This window comes from Pieris brassicae, chromosome 10, assembly GCF_905147105.1.
Source record: "Pieris brassicae chromosome 10, ilPieBrab1.1, whole genome shotgun sequence".
Lineage (NCBI taxonomy): Eukaryota > Metazoa > Arthropoda > Insecta > Lepidoptera > Pieridae > Pieris > Pieris brassicae.
In genome coordinates, this window is record NC_059674.1 from 8702171 (window position 1) to 8721365 (window position 19195).

General features: G+C 33.6%; 2 protein-coding genes across 5 annotated transcripts; one reads left to right on the top strand and one right to left on the bottom strand.

Moving 5' to 3' along the window:
- Window positions 1–99: 99 nt before the first annotated feature.
- LOC123714813 (ubiquitin-conjugating enzyme E2 W) lies at window positions 100–7736 on the bottom strand. The gene is made up of 6 exons (XM_045669359.1): window positions 7693–7736; window positions 7330–7421; window positions 6851–6953; window positions 3157–3312; window positions 1464–1539; window positions 100–843 (listed from the first exon to the last, which is right to left on the bottom strand). The coding sequence occupies exons 1-6, from the start codon at window positions 7714–7716 to the stop codon at window positions 830–832; spliced, it is 465 nt and encodes a 154-aa protein (XP_045525315.1). The 5' UTR covers window positions 7717–7736; the 3' UTR covers window positions 100–829.
- Window positions 7737–8030: 294 nt separating this feature from the next.
- On the top strand, window positions 8031–18048 carry LOC123714811 (N-acetylneuraminate 9-O-acetyltransferase). Of its 4 annotated transcripts, none has more exons than XM_045669354.1 (11): window positions 8031–8340; window positions 8483–8579; window positions 8989–9092; window positions 9424–9580; window positions 9787–10045; window positions 10732–10961; window positions 11479–11757; window positions 12261–12479; window positions 13059–13173; window positions 14940–15181; window positions 16512–18048. In XM_045669354.1, exons 1-11 carry the CDS (start codon window positions 8208–8210, stop codon window positions 17077–17079), a joined length of 2403 nt encoding a protein of 800 aa, XP_045525310.1. In that variant the 5' UTR covers window positions 8031–8207; the 3' UTR covers window positions 17080–18048. The 4 variants fall into 4 exon arrangements, with proteins under 4 accessions (XP_045525310.1, XP_045525311.1, XP_045525312.1 ...); XM_045669355.1 differs by having other exon boundaries at window positions 12276–12479; window positions 16512–18047; XM_045669356.1 differs by lacking the exon at window positions 16512–18048 and having other exon boundaries at window positions 12261–12390; window positions 14940–15127.
- Window positions 18049–19195: the final 1147 nt, after the last annotated feature.

The following is a 19195-nucleotide window of genomic DNA, read 5'->3' on the forward strand; positions in this document are numbered from 1 at the left end:
AGACAATTCTAGCCTTAATTTAACTTGGGGGTATGGAGTATATCAGACATGATTCCAGAAATGTGTTTGCTTGTCGTTAGGGAAGTGTAAAACAAAATAAGTGATTGAATAATTTATTGAACTTTAACCTATAATACATTATGACTGCTTCACTTATACATTTCATTTAATTTTCTCATAAGGATGGGCGACTCCAAAAGCACAAGTTGGCTCTGCATGTTATAATTTTTTTACATTATGAAGTTTTTAATTAATATTTAAAAAAATACCGTATCAATAAATCACGTATATACCTTCGGTGTTTAGGTTAAAAATAAACTTTATCTATAGACTTAATATATAATGCTATTACTACACTTTATAGATTTGTGTATTTCTTGTTTATTCTGAAATGCATAGAAATATTAAATATTTATTGTTATCAAGTTTCACATCTTTTTAGGTCTTGTTTAGCCTTTAAGGGCCATACCCCATAATTTTCGATAGATAGTTTATCAAATATACAAAATGGCAACATTTTACTAAAGGGATTTGTGTTTGAACAAAAATGACTTTTAGTTTCACCCATCCACGCGAATAATTCTATAAAGCATATCCAGTCGCAAAATAACTACACAAAATAATTTCAAGCAACGAACCACAGATAACGTCACATCACTGACATTGACAGTTCATATGGCGGCAAAACAGATAAAATAATTTAGCACAGCCGCCTATAAAATCGCACCGTCTGTCCGTATATACATAACATTATATGTTAACTTTATCGATAACACTTATCACAAGTTCACGTTTTATCGTCCATGCTCGATATAGCAACCAAACGGTGTTACACTGAGTCATCTGAAAAATAAAGTATTGGAAATGCATAATATTATTAACTCACTCTTAACTAAAGAAATATTTCGTCTGCTTCTATCAAATTGTGTTAACGCTGGGATCGAAAAAGTTATAGAGGCATTATTTAAAATGGTGGAATACAGTTTGTTTTTGAGTAAGGACTTTATATGAATATAAAAGAAGACAATGTCTATAGGCGTTTTGCATAATTATAAACTTTGATACCACATGTCAGTTTAGTGTGTGTATGTCTGAGGTAAAAACTACGTAGCATTTCAAGTATGAGTGTTAATTGATAAATTAAAAGCAAATTTTCTTTTTCTTTGGCTAGATTTAAGATAACATAGGCAAGAATATATTAAATGATGAAGTGATAAATAATATATTGTCTTTTTAAGAGATTTAGAGAGACTTAGATTAAAATAATGAAAATTAAGAATAAATTACAAATATCTAAATGTCACGAGACTTGACAGAGAATATGTTATGGAAAATAGCACTTATATAGATAATTATCAACAATTGATACAATAGATAGCGACGGCCACGGATAAATATTGCGTTCGACACTTAACAATTAATTGATTCAACATTGGTAATAATAATTATAAGGTCATACGTACCATGATACCACCATTTTGTTTTCTTAGGATTTTTATTGCAGGTTTTCACGTAAAACGAATTATCCGGCGGTCGTTTCTGAAATAAGAATATAATCGATATAACAAATCAGTGACTTCCGTGACGTTCCATAAGTTCTAATATTACTTTCAAACGTGTATACCCTTTCTACTACATTTCATAAGTATCTGATTGTCCTCATTGTATCATATGTGATGATAGAGATATAAAATAAAACTACATATATCTTATATCTACACCCTTATACTAAATACATTATTTAAAAGTCAATTATCTGAAGATTAAATAAAACCCCCTAAACCTTGAAAAACCTTTAGTGGTCTTGAGAAAATTGTAATAAATTTTGTTTATGGTCGGAACCAAGGCTGACTCATAAAATCAAAGCGTTACCTGGTATTAACTACGTTATTAATAGTAGTAGAAAAACATTTACTGTTTTAATTATAATGCATGACTTCTAAAACATAAAGCTATATGTTATTAAAAATAGATTTTCAAAGTTAACCGTAAGTAGTGTTTCACCATGGTTACGGTTTTCCATGTAAAAACACGGTATTTTCATAGACTAAAGCATACACGTTATATAACACAGTCGAATATTATTCCAATATACTAAAAGGTGAGTGACGTACAAAAATTGAAATTCGTAATGAAGCCACGTAAACAATTGTTTACAAACTGAGACCTAAGAGGTCACGAGTTCCTGACCTTTAGGTCATACGTGTTACGGAAGCGCTGGGAACCTCGACAAAGGTATTTTTACTTAGAAGAATTCACAAATCCTACATTGTTATGCATTAAGGAAAAAAACAAATTTTAATTTAATTATTTAGTTAACTTTGGTACATTTATAACCTTTAGACTTATATTTACATCTAATGCCAGTTCAACATCTCAACAACAATCAACTCTTCGACACTCCATTAAATCAGTGGCAACAACCTTTTTAGGTCTGGGCCTCTTCTGTATCTGTGTCATGATCATTTGTTAATCTAATAGGCAAGTAGGTGATCAGTCCACTGAGCCTGATGCACGCCGTAAACTTTTTGGGTCTAAGGATTTCCTCACGATGTTTTTCTTCACCGCTCGAGGAGAAAGTCTTTTATTGCACAGCCGGGGATCGAACCTTCAACGTCAGGCATGAGAGCCGGACGATGAAGCCTCTAGCCCAACACTGATTAAGTGATTTAAGTGTGTGACACAGAATTATATGTTAGATGCAATATCCATTAACAACATCACACGACATGCAAAGTTTCGTAATTGTCGATGGGCGTTTTGTATAATTACAATTGTTTATCTAGTATTTCAATATTCCGTTCACATCCTCATTTATTTCTTGTTCCATAAATAACCGTTGTAAATAAATAATGTTACATTATACCGATTAGCTAACATTTAAGGAGCCTTTTTGGACGTACGAAAGTTCATGGAAACACATTTATGTCGGTCTGAGGTAGGAGCTCGTTTTTTGAATACCTAGATCATATCTGGGAAGATCTCCAGGGATGCGATTCCACAGTTCGCTAGTTGGCAAAAAACAAACCCTTGACTACAGAAATATAAAATAGAGCTGGACGCGATTGTTATAATAGAAAAAGGAAAAGTTATAAAGAGTTCGCGTTTATATTAAAGAAGCTTTATTCTGATATGTGACATACATAAATAGCTTACCTTTTCTTTACAGCTACTAAGCATAGAGACGATGGACAAACAGACGGATTGAACGGAAAGGGCTGGTGACCAATCGTCCGTGAGTATAGATAGGCAGATGTGTCCGTTGGAATATACGTGAGGGTGAACCGGGATGTTATTCCCTATAAACGTTACCTGAAAAAAAAAAATGTTTTTCTGTTTATTCTATACATTTAGAAGGATTTAATATAGGCAAGTAGGTTAGCCTTCTGTGCCTGACGCACGCCGTCGACATTTTGGGTCTACGGCAAGCCGGTTTCCTTACGATGTTCTCCTTCACCGTTCGAGCGAGTGTTAAATGAGCACATAGAAAGAAAATCCATTGGTGCACAGCCGGGGATCGAACTTACGACCTCAGGGATGAAAGTCGCACGCTGAAGCCACTAGGCCAACACTGCTCTGTTCAATAAATAAAGCCAATGATTAGAATGTGTTTGTGGAGGAAGGAAAGTGCCGACTCTTCCTACGAGCTAAAGGAATCCTTGACCAGTCTAACCACTGACTGGCCCGAAGGCCGCAGTGGTTAAGGTCTAGATGTCGTAGGTATATATGCTTAGTTGAAAATACTTCGTTAGCGCGTTTCAGCGTATGACGACAACGCATTGATAGCCTCGGATTGTATGTGTACATTTCAATGGTTTATACAAAATAACATATGCATTTTAATTACTAGCAGATTCAATAATATACAAGAGAGTTAACTCTCAAGGTCTCCTACCAATACGAAGTGTGGAACGATATATATAAATAATGCTTGCGCACAAAACACACATGATATTTTGACTTAAATTATTTACACAAACAATCAAACTATATAATTATAGAATATACAACGATTTAGTATGCACGCGTCGATAAGTGATGTAATGTATGCATTAATAAATATGTAATCTCCACATAATGACATTATGTTTCCTAAGCGCTCTATTACGTCAGTTCATTTGTAGAGGCAATATTGTTTTGTTATCGATTTTGTAGCTGATAGCCGCTTTTGTTTTTTTTTAAATTTATATTCAATTGAATCTTAAAATTATACCTATATATAGCAATAGTAATTGCGAACTTCTTAGTTAAACTATAGAACCCTACATACAATCGAATCGCATGTTGGCGTTTGTTATCTGTAAAATGATCAACCAAACCTTTTTTTATATTCTCGCTAGGTGGCCAGTACTATTCTCTTTGGACGTCTCGTTAGCAGGCCAAATCATATTCAAAAAGAACTACTCTTTTCAAATATTTAAAAAAACTCACAGGTTAAGAGAAATATTTTGAATAATATCTTTGATATTCGTACCAACGTATCAACATTCATATAACTGATTTTTAATAATATCTTTGATATTCGTACCAACGTATCAACGTTCATATAACTGTACTGTTAGAAGAAATGGCCTGTAATCGTTATAGCCTTTTAAATAAAATATTTTGCGATCAAAATGGTGTATGTGTAATATATATGTTCTAGATAAGGTAAATGTTTTTGTTTAATCACGTTGCGTGGATGTCTTTTGTAGATCGAAAACATAATATATATCTTTTAATAAGGTTGTAAGTCCCGTAAAACTCATACACACACATTTCTGTGTTTCGTTGATGAATTATTATCGGCAAATAAATAGACTTCCGCCTGACACACGTCAATGTGTCTAAGGACATGCGGGCTACCCTAGGATTTTCCTTCACTTTTCGCAAGTGGTTTTAATAAGATTGGAATCAAACATAAAATTCATTATTAAAATAGACTAAGTGTGACAGGATGTGACCTCTGATTGTTATGTTGAAAATGGGCACAGGTCTAGACCAACTTAGTAGTAGTCTGATTTAAGGTTAAAATTAAATTACCGACATATTTCGTTAGCATAATGTATTTTTATTATAGAACAGGGGAGAAACGCGCAGGAGGCCTGATGTTAAGTGATACCACCGCCCATGCCGGCATTTTAAGAATTGGCACGCTTTTTTCTTGAAGGACCCTAAGTCGAATTGGTTCGGAAATACTTCAGTGGGTAGCTAGTTCCACATAGTTATGGTGCGCGGCAAAAATTGCCCTAAAACGCTCTGTTGTGGAACGACGAGGTGATACTGGTGGAATTTCGAATTCTGTCATTTGAATTTAGCTGCAAGTATTAATCTGAACATTGTATTTATTGGTATTCATTGAGAATTTGATAATTTGAAACCCTCATTCTATAAAAACTCAACCAGTCATCTGTCACTTTTATTCGCAGCGTAAACGCGATTTGACACAGAGAGACATGAGTATTTTTGTTACGAGTGAAATTCAATTTATGAATTCATATTTACCATATGATAGTATATTTGTATAATAATAGGAGTATAGTGTGGTAGTTGTTTCATTTGTTTCGCGCACCAACGCGCAAATTACGGTCTGAATTAGATCCTCACGAGTAATCAGCGTTAATTAGAGGAAAAATCACTCTGAACTCTGTAAATTTATTCATAGAATATAATTGTAGGTTTTTTGTGTTAGTAAACGACAAAAAAGGGAACAGTCTTGTGTGGAAGCCCCAGAAGGCTTATTATAGAATTTATAAACGAATTTAATGTCACACATTCCAACTTAGCCACGTTTTTTTTAGTTCTTATGAATTATAATGACATCTGCATTTTTAACTAGTTTTGATTTTCACTAGTAAATCCGGACGGAATGACGGAAAACTTAATTAAGTTGATTAGATTAGAAGTCCTTCAGCTGTTGCCAAAATTGGATTTGGTTCGGTATTTATTAATACGAGTAATTTTTTAGGAAATCTCGCTGTTCACAAGAGCCTTGCCAGTTCATTAAGTGTTCGTTCGCTATTGCGTATTCTGTAAATCTCGATTGTCGATCCACTCGAAAACACTCCTCATCTAGCATAGCGATTCGCCCAATCACTATGACTGAAGTGAATTCGAGTCGAAATCCGTTTCAATAAAAAATGAAAAGTCTTCTTTTGTTTCTATACGTTTTTGATACCTAAATGTATAAATCATTTTGGAGCAAAACAATTCAACAATTTTATTCTAGTCATTGGACCGACACGAATCGTAAAAAAGGCCAGTATGTAAAGATTTATTGCACATTAAACTTTAAATTACAAAGGCGTTGCCATATGCCAATGATAGTTGCAAAATTACCTCAAGACGTTATCTATCCATTGTTATTCCATTGCAACAATCAGTTACAAACGCAATCATTTGTGTAGAGGAAGCCTTATAGAATAGATAACGAACAAGGAAAAGACAATAGTTTATTAATTAATTATCTGTTTTAAACCACTTAACAAAGTTTCACAATGGGAAAATGGATATATATCTTCCACTATCTCACCCTTGGATAAGATATATTTTTAAATAATTATCAATGGCGTCAAATTTGTTTTAAATATTCCCAGTAAATTTACAGTTTCATCAATAATTTAGTAATTTTACAGCAAAATTGTCTTTAAATATGGCAACAATAGTAGTTAAATTAAATTATCCTTCCTTATTTCAGATAAGTTTACTACACAAAAACTTAAACAAATAGTAAAATTTTACTTTTGTTGTTTATTTTTTATGCTTTAATTTGCTGTAGATGACTATTAAACTCAGCTGATATGACTTTTTTTAATTCTACCTTAAAAAGTTTAAAATAAACAAAAAAGCTAAGTAATGTGAAAGGACTCACCTCAGGGGAATCAAAAGGATATTTATTTGTAAATTTGAACTGCAATTCAAATTTTTCCCCTTCATATAATGTCCCAGGAACACCTTCCATGTGAATTGTCCACCTATTAACATATTCTTATTTAAATATTTATATATCACAAGTAAGGATTTATTTATTACATTAATAAATCATTAAATTGTTCAAAGATAATACATATGTTCCACCATATGGTTTGCGTTTTGTGTGGGTAATGTGGCTGCTGGCTAATTATTACAATCAAAAATATTTTCGCCTCTATGTAGAATACAGATATCTAACCAAAAAATGGTTTTACTTTATTTTACAGTATTAAAGTAGGTATTATGATGTAAGTTAAAAAAAGGAAATCCAAAATAAACATAAGTCATGATATTTTTGTAGATAGTTCTCTACATTGTTTACTGTGGGAATTAAACATAACATAAAATTTAATTGGTAATCAAAAATAGGTCACTTACAGCGTAAGATTTTGGCTGGCCTGATCACCGTCTACCGTTACTCCTGGTGGAGGTTCTTTCATCAAGGACATAAGTTCCTTTTGTAATCTTCTCTGTAACATTATAATGTAATTCTATACACACGTTACATGGATCAATAAATATTATTATCTAACTTAGTAGATGAACACCATTCACACAAAACAACAATACGAAAGTGGTAACAAGAACTGTCAAAGCAACTTTAAATTTAACATAATTACACAAGTTATTAATTTTATACTAAGTAAAGGTATTTATTTGATAACGTATTGCTTGATCGTATTTCATTAAATAAGTGGTAAAAGTTACAAGTGTCATATTATTTTTATTAATTTTACAAACCTCAGACGGGGACATAGCCGCCATTTGCCAATAAAATTTATAAATGTTGCCAGTTGCATTTTGCCAGTTTACATACTTATTTATTATGTTACAAAATATTTTTTGTGTGATTACACAAGGGCAAAAAAATAAGAAATTTAAATATTAAATACCGTAAGTCGAACGACTAGATTGTAAGTCATATAAGCGCTACATCGAAGGATAAAGGCTACTTAAATAACACATTACACTCCGACACCATTTGTAGTCTGTTGTAAGAGTTCTAATCAAATGTCAAATGCGATGTCATCTGTCATTTGTCGACTGGTATTCTAACATATAAGCTAAAGAAAATAGAAATGTATCGTAAAGACGTCAATAAAATAAAGACAGGAATGTTGTTTTTATTTTTTCAGCGAGATTTATGTTTACTTTAGAAAACGTAAAGTAAATAGTGCTTTATCATGAACAAATATTATACCGCAACGGTTCTTTAATAAATAATTATCATATCAATAAGGAAAATCTTTGCATTAATGGGGTCCCATCCAAAGAAAAACTCAGCAGAGTGGTTTATTGGAAAACTTAACGTAGATAATGCTAAATTGTTAGCATTTTTTCTTGTTTTAGGCTTTATAGGATATCATGGAATATTACACTTGCGATATGGTAAGTGTTTTCAATTGTTTGCATAAATCTTCTGAAAAAACCTGAACATTTCTTATAAAACCTGAAGTTGGATGAAATGTACATTAATAAATATAAAATTAGTTTTTGAAAGATATAAAGGGTGTACGTTTTAATTTTTTAGGTCCAGATTCATGCACTTGGCTACTGTCATCTGGCCGATATAAGGGTGATCATGAATGGCAACCATATGGCTGTATGTTACATAAATATTCCAAGACGTGAGTATTTTATATCAAATTTAAGCAAACTTGAAGTTCTGTTACTCTGCATTGCTTACTGGAATGTTTTCAATAAAAATGAATACATTTTTTTTTTGCCCTGGGACTGATTTGAATTTATTACTTATAGTGAATTATCTATAGCTTTCTGACTGTTACTAGGTGCAAAATATGATATATTAGTACAATATATAAGTCAATTAAAATATTGATTGAATTACCACATTGATAAATAATGTGGTAATTTTTACCTTATTCCACATTTTTATATTTTATATGCTGTATTTTAATTTTAACAAAAATCAGATGGAAATAAACAAACACAAACTGTTTACTACTATCAAATATACAATAATTTTATGTAAAAACAATTTTTAGCTAATTACAAAGATTAAAAAATACATTTCAGAGATGCAAGAAGATGTTTAAGATACTTAGCTTTCTGGGGTAAATACAATAGCTTTGCATTTATTGGTGACTCGAGGCTTGAACAATTGTATGAGCATTTTATTGGTAAGTGAGATAATAGTTTAATGTTATAATTATGCATGCAACAAGTTATTATGTTTAAAGGTCATATGTAGGAATGAATGTTCTTCTGCCACTCTAAAATTATTTTATACATGTTATGCATAAAATAGTATACAATATTCTAAGGAAGAAGCATGTATTTTCAAGCCAAGTTTAGAGTAAAACTTATATAGACCACCAGTTATCTAAGTATAGTGATAGATACTAAGCAAGCACTAAGTCTTGAATAATTACACTAGTGACACCATAAAGTTATATAGTGTTAAAAACTACATTGTCACTATGAGCTAAAAAAATCACTAAAAAATTCCAGGTGGCCTGAAAACTCGTCTAGATATAGATACATCATACTCAACAATAGACCATCACACACCCAATTATACATATGTTGATAACAAATTGAGATTATCTGTTACTTTTATATGGAGTGATGACATATCTAAAACTATGGTGGAAAAGTTTAGGATGTGGTATGTTTGTTTTTTAATGGTTTATTCTTTGTTATAACATAAATTAACTTGTACTAATGAAGTTAGTTTATGTGGCAATTGATTATATAATTTAAATTGTGTTGTTATTCTTATCATTAAATGCTAATTATAAAAACAAAACAAAGTAAAAGTATGTATTACGGAATAAGAGTGAGTTGTTCAAATGCTAAAATTAATATTTTCAGGCAAATTTCCGATAGACCTCCTTCAGTAATAGTAGCGAGTAGTGGTCTAAAACTCATTAACAATCGAAACATAACTGAGGCAAATCTAGAAGAATACAAGAGAAACTTGACACGTTTAGTTCAACCGATTGATGCATTAGCACTGCGGGGAACACAGGTTCTTTGGAAGTTGTTGGAAAGTGTTGACATTGCAAAGCTAAATAATGATGTCAAGATTAATAACAATGATATTGATGCATATAATCGGGCGGCTGTTGAGGTAAATGTCTTTGCTAGTAGTCTGGGTTTGAATTAAAAATTATCTAAACATTGTTAGAAAACAATGTATAGTTATTAAGTACATACAGTGTCAGTGTTGTGAAAGAATTTTTAAACTAATTTTCATTGTGTGGCGGCGTCCATGCGTCGGGTTGTCTCTCTCCCTAAAATATGGCGAGGGTGCCGATAGCTTGCCATGCTTCATACTCGTCGACTGGTCGTACTTGAATTCGTGTACGCGGTGTTAGTTATTTCGACTATGTATTTGCGTGTTCTTCCCACTCGAATATAAGTGCGTGCTCGGACTAGGCTCGAAATAGGAATTTCACCATGCTTTCTGCAGATAGAGAACAAATCTTTATTTTTTTTATTATTATTATTATTATTAATTACTTAAAGATGTCATGTGGAACATGGTGTAATGGTTGCAGCTCCTTACAAACGTTGTGTAGTACAAAAAAAAATGGCGATTAAAAAGAGTGCAGGAGAGTTTATTACCAGTTTTTCTCTTACGTTCTACGCCCTTGAATTGAGAACTGGTAGTAAATGTAAAATTAGAAGCATATTCTATATTTCTTTTTTTTGACGTTCATAAGTGTACATTGTGTTACGTATATGAAAAAATGATTTTGACTTTGATTCCATTATATATTATACAACAAAATTGAATAATAATTTTAATTTTAGATACTCCAACACAGTGCCACTAAAATGTGGAACTCCCCACGTCTGGCAGCATCAGGGGCGACGTCCCCAGACGGCATGTCCCTGAGTGCCACAGCCCTACGACACTCCACTCAAATACTACTCAACATGTTCTGCAATGACCACATGAACTTCAACGATGGCACCTGCTGTGCTCAACCGGAGCCCTGCACTCAGTTACAGTTGATGACCTTCGCTCTTTTCTTGCTATGGTGAGTTCCAGCCAAATTTATATGGATTTAAATAATTTATAATAAATAAGTATGTAAATTAATTATAGCCTATTTTAACATTGTTTGACTGTTTATTTAAATTTAAACCAGTCTTTTTTTATATATAAAGAAAGAAAACTGTATATAAGTTAATTTAACTTAGTAAGAAATTATTCGAATCTGAAGCATTCATTAACTTATAAGATGATTGATCTAGGATAAGTAAAAAAATTAAAATGGATTTTTTTAATAAGCTTTCCTGTAATTATAAAAACTGAATCAGTGCATTACAACTAAAATACTCTTTCGTCTCTTTCTGACTAATGGTGTTTTTGCTGTAACGAAAAGAGTACGATGCATTATTTTTTTACAAATTATTATCCACTTATTGTAACATGAGTTACGAAGTATGTTATCTTTATTTGATTTCTGTAACAGTGCGTTCGAGACGTACGTTTCTGTGATTGATATTTATACATTAAAAAAAATAGCAACTTGACATACCATATCTTTCTAGCGCAGTGTTAGTGCTGATGCGATCAGTGTGGAAGTGGTCGCAGACAATAAAACAAAAAATCGAAGGGTACTCACTCGTGAATCAGCCGACAGTTGCCAAACCGTCCCCAATGGTGGCTCTGGCGAAGCTTGGAATGATAATGGCATATTTCTATTTGTGCGACAGAACGAACTTCTTCATGAAGGAGAATAAATATTACTCGGAGTGGAGTTTTTGGTTACCCGTGGGATACGTGTTCGCTTTGGGATTGTTCTTCACGGATGAATCTAAATCTTCCAGGTAGGGGATGTGGTTCGGGGAGTGTGGGGTATCATTAAATATAAAATCGTTCATTCGTCATTCGTGGCTGCGATGACTGCCCCTAATGGGCGTCCCGAAGGCTGCTTTACCTCCTTAAAAAAAATAACAGCAAAATACAGTTATTCAGAACTTTTATTGGTTGCCGTTTGACATTTTTCTACTTAAGTAATACCAAGTGCTTCACTTGTGGGACATTTCTGCATTTGTCATGAATTCTCGTGCATATTATAGTTGTTAAGTTAATTTTACAATGTACATAAATCGATCGGGCGATCTCGAACTCTGAGGTCGTGGGTTCCAGACAGTTAAGACAGATTTTCAGCGCAAATCTCGCGTTCGAATGACGAAGACTATCTTGAGGAAACTGGCTTGTTTTAGACATTACTTAATAAAACTCAATTAAGCCCCTTGGGACATATTATGCCATTGTGGGGTCTCGGGACATACGTAGATATATAAGGGCAGTCCCACATTTTAAATAGACACAAACGCTTCAGCCATTCCCGAGTGCTGCACCGGGAGCAGACTGACGAGTGGAAGGGATGGATGCAGCTGGTGATCCTGGTCTATCAGGTCACAGGGGCGAGTAAAGTCCTACCAATTTACATGATGGTGAGGGCTCTGGTCTCTTCTTATCTCTTCTTGACTGGTTACGGGCATTTTTATTACACGTGGAAGACTGGTGACACGGGTTTGGTTAGGTGAGTTTAGGGTATAAAAAAGTAAAAAAAATAATAATATAATTATTGAAGTGAAACTTCTTTATCGGCGTAGTATAAAAATTTACGGTCACATTTTCGGTTACGCGTCACATTGTTCCGTTTCTTGTCCCTATCACGGTTGATTCGAAGAGATTCGTAGCCATAAATAACAAAAATATATAAAAACGATAACAATTATTGTAATAATTCTATTACAATTAATAAAATTTTGTAATAATCTTAGTAGTAATAAGGTAAAATGAAATAATTGTATTATTTTTATTCATGTCTATGAGAATCAAAGCCTTTTGTTAAACTTTATCTGTATTTACGTTTATTTAACCAATTTCTGTAAAGTTGCATATAGTAGATCATTTTTCGAAAAATAATAATAATAAAGAAGTTTCACTTCTTACGTGTGTACACGCACACATTTTTATTATTATTAATATTCTTTACTCCAATTTTACACTGAATAGAAAAAGAAAAGAGAGAGAAGCTTATAAAATAAAAATGGAATTACAGAATACGTTTTCTAAATATTATCGTGTCGAAGATCTCCTATTATTTGAATTGCAGGTACTTTCGTGTGATATTTCGTCTGAATTTCTTCACAATAGTGCTTTGTTTGACAATGAACCGACCTTACCAGTTCTACAGCTTCATTCCACTGGTTTCTTTCTGGTACACATTGGTAAGGGACAATTATTATCATAATTAGACATTGTGTAAAGAGTTTAGGAAATACTGATTTATTTCGTTTTCGCTTTAATTAATAACTTTAATGTATTTTGAATTAAATTAATTTTCTTTTCATTGTAATCCTAGAGTTACTAGAACTAAAAGTCTTCTATACTTACCTACGGCTCGCCTATCTGCTACTTTCAATGGTCCAGTGAATAGGCTATCTAGCTCTTACCACTTAATTACTAACATTCATGAAAATATTAATGTGTTTTACAACAGTCTGCCAAGTTACCGTTGTTTATCATGCTCTTAATGAGGTTCATTTATTTTATTGTTATTTTTACTTTATTTTGTGTTTGTTTGTTTCAATTTTTTCCTTCGATAGATTACTTATGTTCTAATATAATTGATGTGTATGTGTGTTAAATTTGTGATGTCATATTTTGTTGTATTTTTTAGGCATACACATTGTTTTAAAATGTATATATTATGTCCTTACATATGAAATTGGCGTTTTGTATGGGAGGACCAAAAAGTCGAATATTTTAAAATATAATATAATTAATTAATCAAAGTATGAACCATTGTTTTCTATGCACTTTTGCCATCTCATAAGTAGTTCATTGATCCCTTTACTAAAAAAAACAGTCGGACGGGAATCAATAAAATCTGTGAAGGCGATTTGGACTGCCCCATCAGAGTTAAATTTTTTCCCTTGCAAGAAGTTGTCCAAATTTCGAGAAAAATGGTAATCTGTTGGGGAAAGCTCCGGGGAGTACGGAGGATGTGTTAGACATTCCAATTGAAGCTCTTCTAATTTGGTAGCCGTCTGTTGTGCAGTGTGTGGTCTAGCGTTGTCGTGAAGTAGCAGTGGCGTGGAGCGATTGACCAGCCTAGGTTGTTTAGCCGCTAGCTTTTCCATCATGGTTTGCAATTGCTGACAATAGACATCAGCCGTAATAGTCCGGCCAGATTTGAGAAAACTGCAATGAACAATACTGGCAGTAGTCCACCAAACGCTTACAAGTAAATTTTTTGGGGTTAATTTTCGCTTGGGGCAGGATTTGGCTGGCTGGCCAGGATCCAACCATTGCGCTGAGCGCTTCCAATTATCGTAAAGAATCCAAATACCTTCATTATTGTGCCGGTTCAGTAATGTAACGCAGCAGTCGACGCGCGTTTGCCGGTTTTCTTCAGTCAATTCGTGAGGTACCCGCCTTTCAAGCTTTTTAATCTTCCCAATTTGCTTCAAGTGAATTAAAATAGTTTTATCACTAACACCGCAGCCTGCAGCTAACTCGGACGTGGTTTGCGATGGATCCGCTTTCATAATAGCCTTCAATACTTCATTATCAACTTGGGTCTCAGGCCGTCCACGGGGCTTTTTCTGCAGGTCGAAATTTCCAGAACGAATTCGTTGGAAACAAAAACGAACTGTGTTTTCTTTTGCAACATGGCCGCCATACACATCATTCACCCTTGGAGTCGTTTCCGCAGCACTAGTGCTACGGCGGAACTCGTACTCGTAAATAATGCGATACTTTAAGTTTTCCATTTTGTAAAATGAGTGACGCAAACAGAAAAAATCAGAAGAAAAAAACAAATGAATGACGGTCATCGAAGCACAAATACATGAGTAAATAGCTGTACAAATTTGAATTTGAAATTCCTAACCAAACAGGAGGTATTTGAGGTCAAAGTGGCTAGTACGACAAAACGCCAATTTCATATGTAAGGACCTAATATAAATTTTAAGAAAAATATAAATTTCAGATGTTCGTAATATTGGCCCTGCCACCCCATATTGCGCCATTGTCGACGCACACGGCTGAGTCCAAGCCGTACCAGTACATCATCATCGGGATGAAGGTGGTGGGTCTGCTCTCGGTGGTGACAGTCCTGTTCCTCAGTGAGGTCTTCTTCCAGAAGATCTTTGTAATGAGACCGTGGAAAGCGCTTTTCGTGAACTCTGATGACGATATTCATCAATGGTGGCTGGACTGGAAGCAGGATAGGTGAGTTTTGTTTATACAAGCTTTAAAATATAAATAACTAACAAATGTTGATAGGGCATCAACGCAACATCAGATGCAGCGCGTTTGATTATATTTTTATGTGTTGTTTAAAAAATACTATTTATTCAAATTATAAAGTTTCTATTTTAAACAAAAAAATAATTCGGAAAAAATTTAAAATTATGTAAATATTATAAGTTTATAATAATAATTGATCCGTTTAAAAAATGTTTTCCAAATACGTTACTTTGTACAAATAATATACACAAAAAAATTACTATAACATTTTAACAATTTTTTTTCAATCATGCATTATATTTACATTTACAAACTTGCATATGATTCATCATCGGACGTCGAGGCAGGATACAAAATTCCACCCGTATCACCTCGACGTCCGCCTTTCCTCGACTGAGCGTTTTTCAAGGCAATTTTTGCCGTGCACCACCTATGTGGAACCAGCTGCCCACTGAAGTATTTCTGAACCAATTCGACTCAGGGTCCTTCAAGAAAAGAGCGTACCAATTCTTAAAAGGCCCACAGCGCGCTTGCGAGTGTCTAAGGGTGGCGGTATCACTTAACATCAGGTGAGCCTGCCTGTTTGCCCCTTGTTCTATAAAAAAAAAATGTTTTCTCTGACGACATTATTATGACAAGACTTATTGAAAACACACTCTCAACAATTAAGTTGCGCTTCAACCCTTGGTCTAGGTTCTGTATCTTTTTCTATATTGGCAATTGCCTGACACACGCCGGCGACTTGTTGGGTCTAAGGCGGTTTCCTTACGATGCTTTCCTTCACAGTACGAGCGAGTGTAAAATCGTCGTCTAGAACAATATGTTGTCGCTGTAAAGTAGTTAAATCAGAGAGTTATTTGAATCTCTAGACAGTTAATTAAAAATCGATATTCAATCAAGTCGCTAAAGTTCCGTCAGACAAGTGAGTGACCGAAACGTTTAACGAGTTTCCTAAACGTTCCTAGGCAACAAGTCTAACCTAACCTAAGCATTTACAGTAAAGCAAAACACGGAATATCCAAGCTCTCAGTTCTTCACAATCACACCGAAATAACAATAACAAATGAAATAATCATGGCGGAATCTTGTTTTACATTGTTAATCAACACGCTGGCTTTCGGTCAGACACATAGTTAAATGTTTTCGACGCTGCTTAATTCAAATCAAAATGCTAGCGACTTGATTGAATATCGACATTGAATTAACTGTCTAGAGAATCAATTAACTCTCTGATTTAACTACTTTACTGCGACATGTATACTATTAATTTATATTAAAGCTACAACTATAGGAAACTTTTCCTTTGTTATAGGTACTCCTTGGCATACGGTATAATATTTGCAATAGCCTACCTTCTCGCACAAAGATACAATCTCCTAGACGACAACAATCATAGCAACTTGTTCACGCCCGGCATATCTCTTTCGGCGACACTTCTAGCGTTCATAGGCCTCGGTAGTTATATAACATTTACATTTTTCTGCACGAACACATTCGACTGTAACGAAATCCATAGTTACGTAACTTTTCTGCCAATTGTTAGTTATATTTTGCTTAGGAACGTCTCTGGCGCGTTACGAACGCGTCATTCTAGTCTTTTCGCTTGGTTCGGATGCATAACGCTGGAGCTGTTTGCGAGTCAGAGTCATATTTGGCTCGCGGCTGACACGCACGGGGTGTTAGTGTTGATACCTGGTGCGCCGATACTTAACCTAATCCTAACATCGTACATATTTATATTTACGGCCCACGAAATACACAAGTTGACAGGTATTATACTGCCGTACGCTGTGCCGGATGATTGGAAGCTGGTTTTGAGGAACTTTGCGATATTTTTAGCGATCTTAGTTCCGATTGGAATACACGATGGTATGTTTTGATAAGTGGAAATGTTTGATGGAGTTTTTTTTGGTTATTTTTTTTAAATTGTTTTGGCGTAAATATTGTACAGTTTTACATTTCTGTGATGTCATCCCAGTAGTACATAAATTATGTATCGTCGCGTTAGTGAACATTATTTATATTTTTATTAAGTAAAAGTTGAACAAATTTCTACTCTTTCAAATGTTAAAATTTTTAATGACAAATAGTTGTAGTCTACCCTCCTTTTTAAAAAATACAGTTTTATTACACTGTTCTAAAGCATAATAATATCTTTGTCTCAAATTATCTTTACACTACTGTTTGCGAGTAAAAAGTTTGTAGTCACACAATTTTTTGTGAGGGTATGTTTCAAGTTAATATACAGTACTGTCACAGGGTACGATGTTCGGGACTTAGCGCTAAGTATGATGAATTTGACATACGGGAGTCATAGACACTTAGTCCGAACTTTGAATTAGACTGTGCTTAATTATCTAAAGAAGACTTACCATACACTATACTGTCTCTTGTAGCTACTACTTACTAAGTACTAACAAGAATAACGTAAAGTATTTTTTTATGGAAATATTACAATATTAGTCCTTCATATAGTACTATGATCTCAATTCGCTTATCACGCGTAGTATAACTCTCTTTAAAATTTGCCCTTAAGTCGATTTGACAGAGTTCATGTTTCCACAGCACCGTTGTAAGTCTAGTTTATAGCAATTTTTATATAAACATTTTTAAATATGTTTCATTTATATTCATATATCAATGCATAATACGGTGACATAATATTAGAATAGTAGTTTTAACTGGAACAAAAGTTGTGATTTTATTTTGTATAGTTTTTGGCTTTGAACCAATTTGTTTGTATAATTTTGTACTTTTGTATTGAATGCTGGTAAACCTCAAATGATTGTTTTGTGATATTAATGTAATGCTATTTTATGAAAATATTTTGTGATTACATTTAAGTCTTTTGTAAATTTGCAAGTACAATTCTACGTAAAATCAGTTATGATGTTATTTTAATAAACACTGTGATTTTGATTTGTAAGCGATTTTTATTACCCAAATACGAACGGCCATAATCGTTCAAGGCACATGTCGTTTACGGTATAACGGGCTGTGTTTGATTTCTGGCTAAACAATAATAATAGTTTCTGATTGTTGATTTAGTTTCATTATCGGACATCGAGGCAGAATATGAAATTCCACACGTTTCACCTCGACGTCATGTGGAACCAGCTGCCCACTGAAGTTTTTCCGAACCAACCAAACGAATTAGGGTCCTTTAAGAAAAGAGCGTACTAATTCTTAAAAGGCCGGCAATGCAGTTGCAAGCCCTCTGGCATTGAGTGTCCCTGGGCGGCGGTATCACTTAACATCAGAGCCTCCTGCCCGTCTGCGCACTGTTCTATAAAAAAAAAGAACATAGTTTCTAAGGTAGGTTGAAAAATAGAACGGATCAATAATAATTGCATTATTTTAAAATGTTAAAATAAAATACATCAAACAAGCAAAATTTTATTTCTTATTTTGTTCGTGAACAATGACTTATAATTACGTTACATGTGTTGTGTAAAATTTGTTTATTTACAATATTTTGCTCTAAATAAGAAATACAATAAGTGATGGTGTTTTGAATATAAAATATTATAACGCAGGATTCTGGGGAATAAACAGACTATCAGTGAAATATGCGTAATATTTCATACTGTGACATAACTGTATGTTATTACTTCTTGGTAGGAACATAATGTCCTTTTGACATAGATTTTCGTAAAATTTTCCATATAGAAATAACATTTTAAATTTTACGTCACTTTGTTTCACTAGCACAATTGGTTTTACTAGCAAGTAAATATTAATAGCGGGAGGCGTGTACTACATCGTTCACGGGTAAGCCTCGAGTCGACACTCTGCGTTAAGATAAGTATGAACACTCATATCGCATGTCCCGGGGAACAAAGTGCAAAGAAAAGTACGACTGTTTTAATGTTTGACTTCCTTGGGTTATTTAATATAATTGTAATTTGTTCATAATTGTTACCAAACATTTTGTTATAAAAACATGCGGCTATTCTACGGAAATTATTTTCTGCACAATGTTAGTAATACTCGTTT

Coding starts and splice junctions, on each gene's coding strand:
- LOC123714813 (XM_045669359.1), bottom strand. CDS start 7,716: ATGGCGGCTATGTCCCCGTCTGAG. Junction 7,422..7,692: donor CGGCTATGTCCCCGTCTGAG/GTTTGTAAAATT, acceptor ATAATGTTACAG/AGAAGATTACAAAAGGAACT. Junction 6,954..7,329: donor GCCAGCCAAAATCTTACGCT/GTAAGTGACCTA, acceptor ATATGTTAATAG/GTGGACAATTCACATGGAAG.
- LOC123714811 (XM_045669354.1), top strand. CDS start 8,208: ATGGGGTCCCATCCAAAGAAAAACTCAGCAGAGTGGTTTATTGGAAAA. Junction 11,758..12,260: donor GATGAATCTAAATCTTCCAG/GTAGGGGATGTG, acceptor CATTTTAAATAG/ACACAAACGCTTCAGCCATT. Junction 12,480..13,058: donor GGTGACACGGGTTTGGTTAG/GTGAGTTTAGGG, acceptor TTTGAATTGCAG/GTACTTTCGTGTGATATTTC.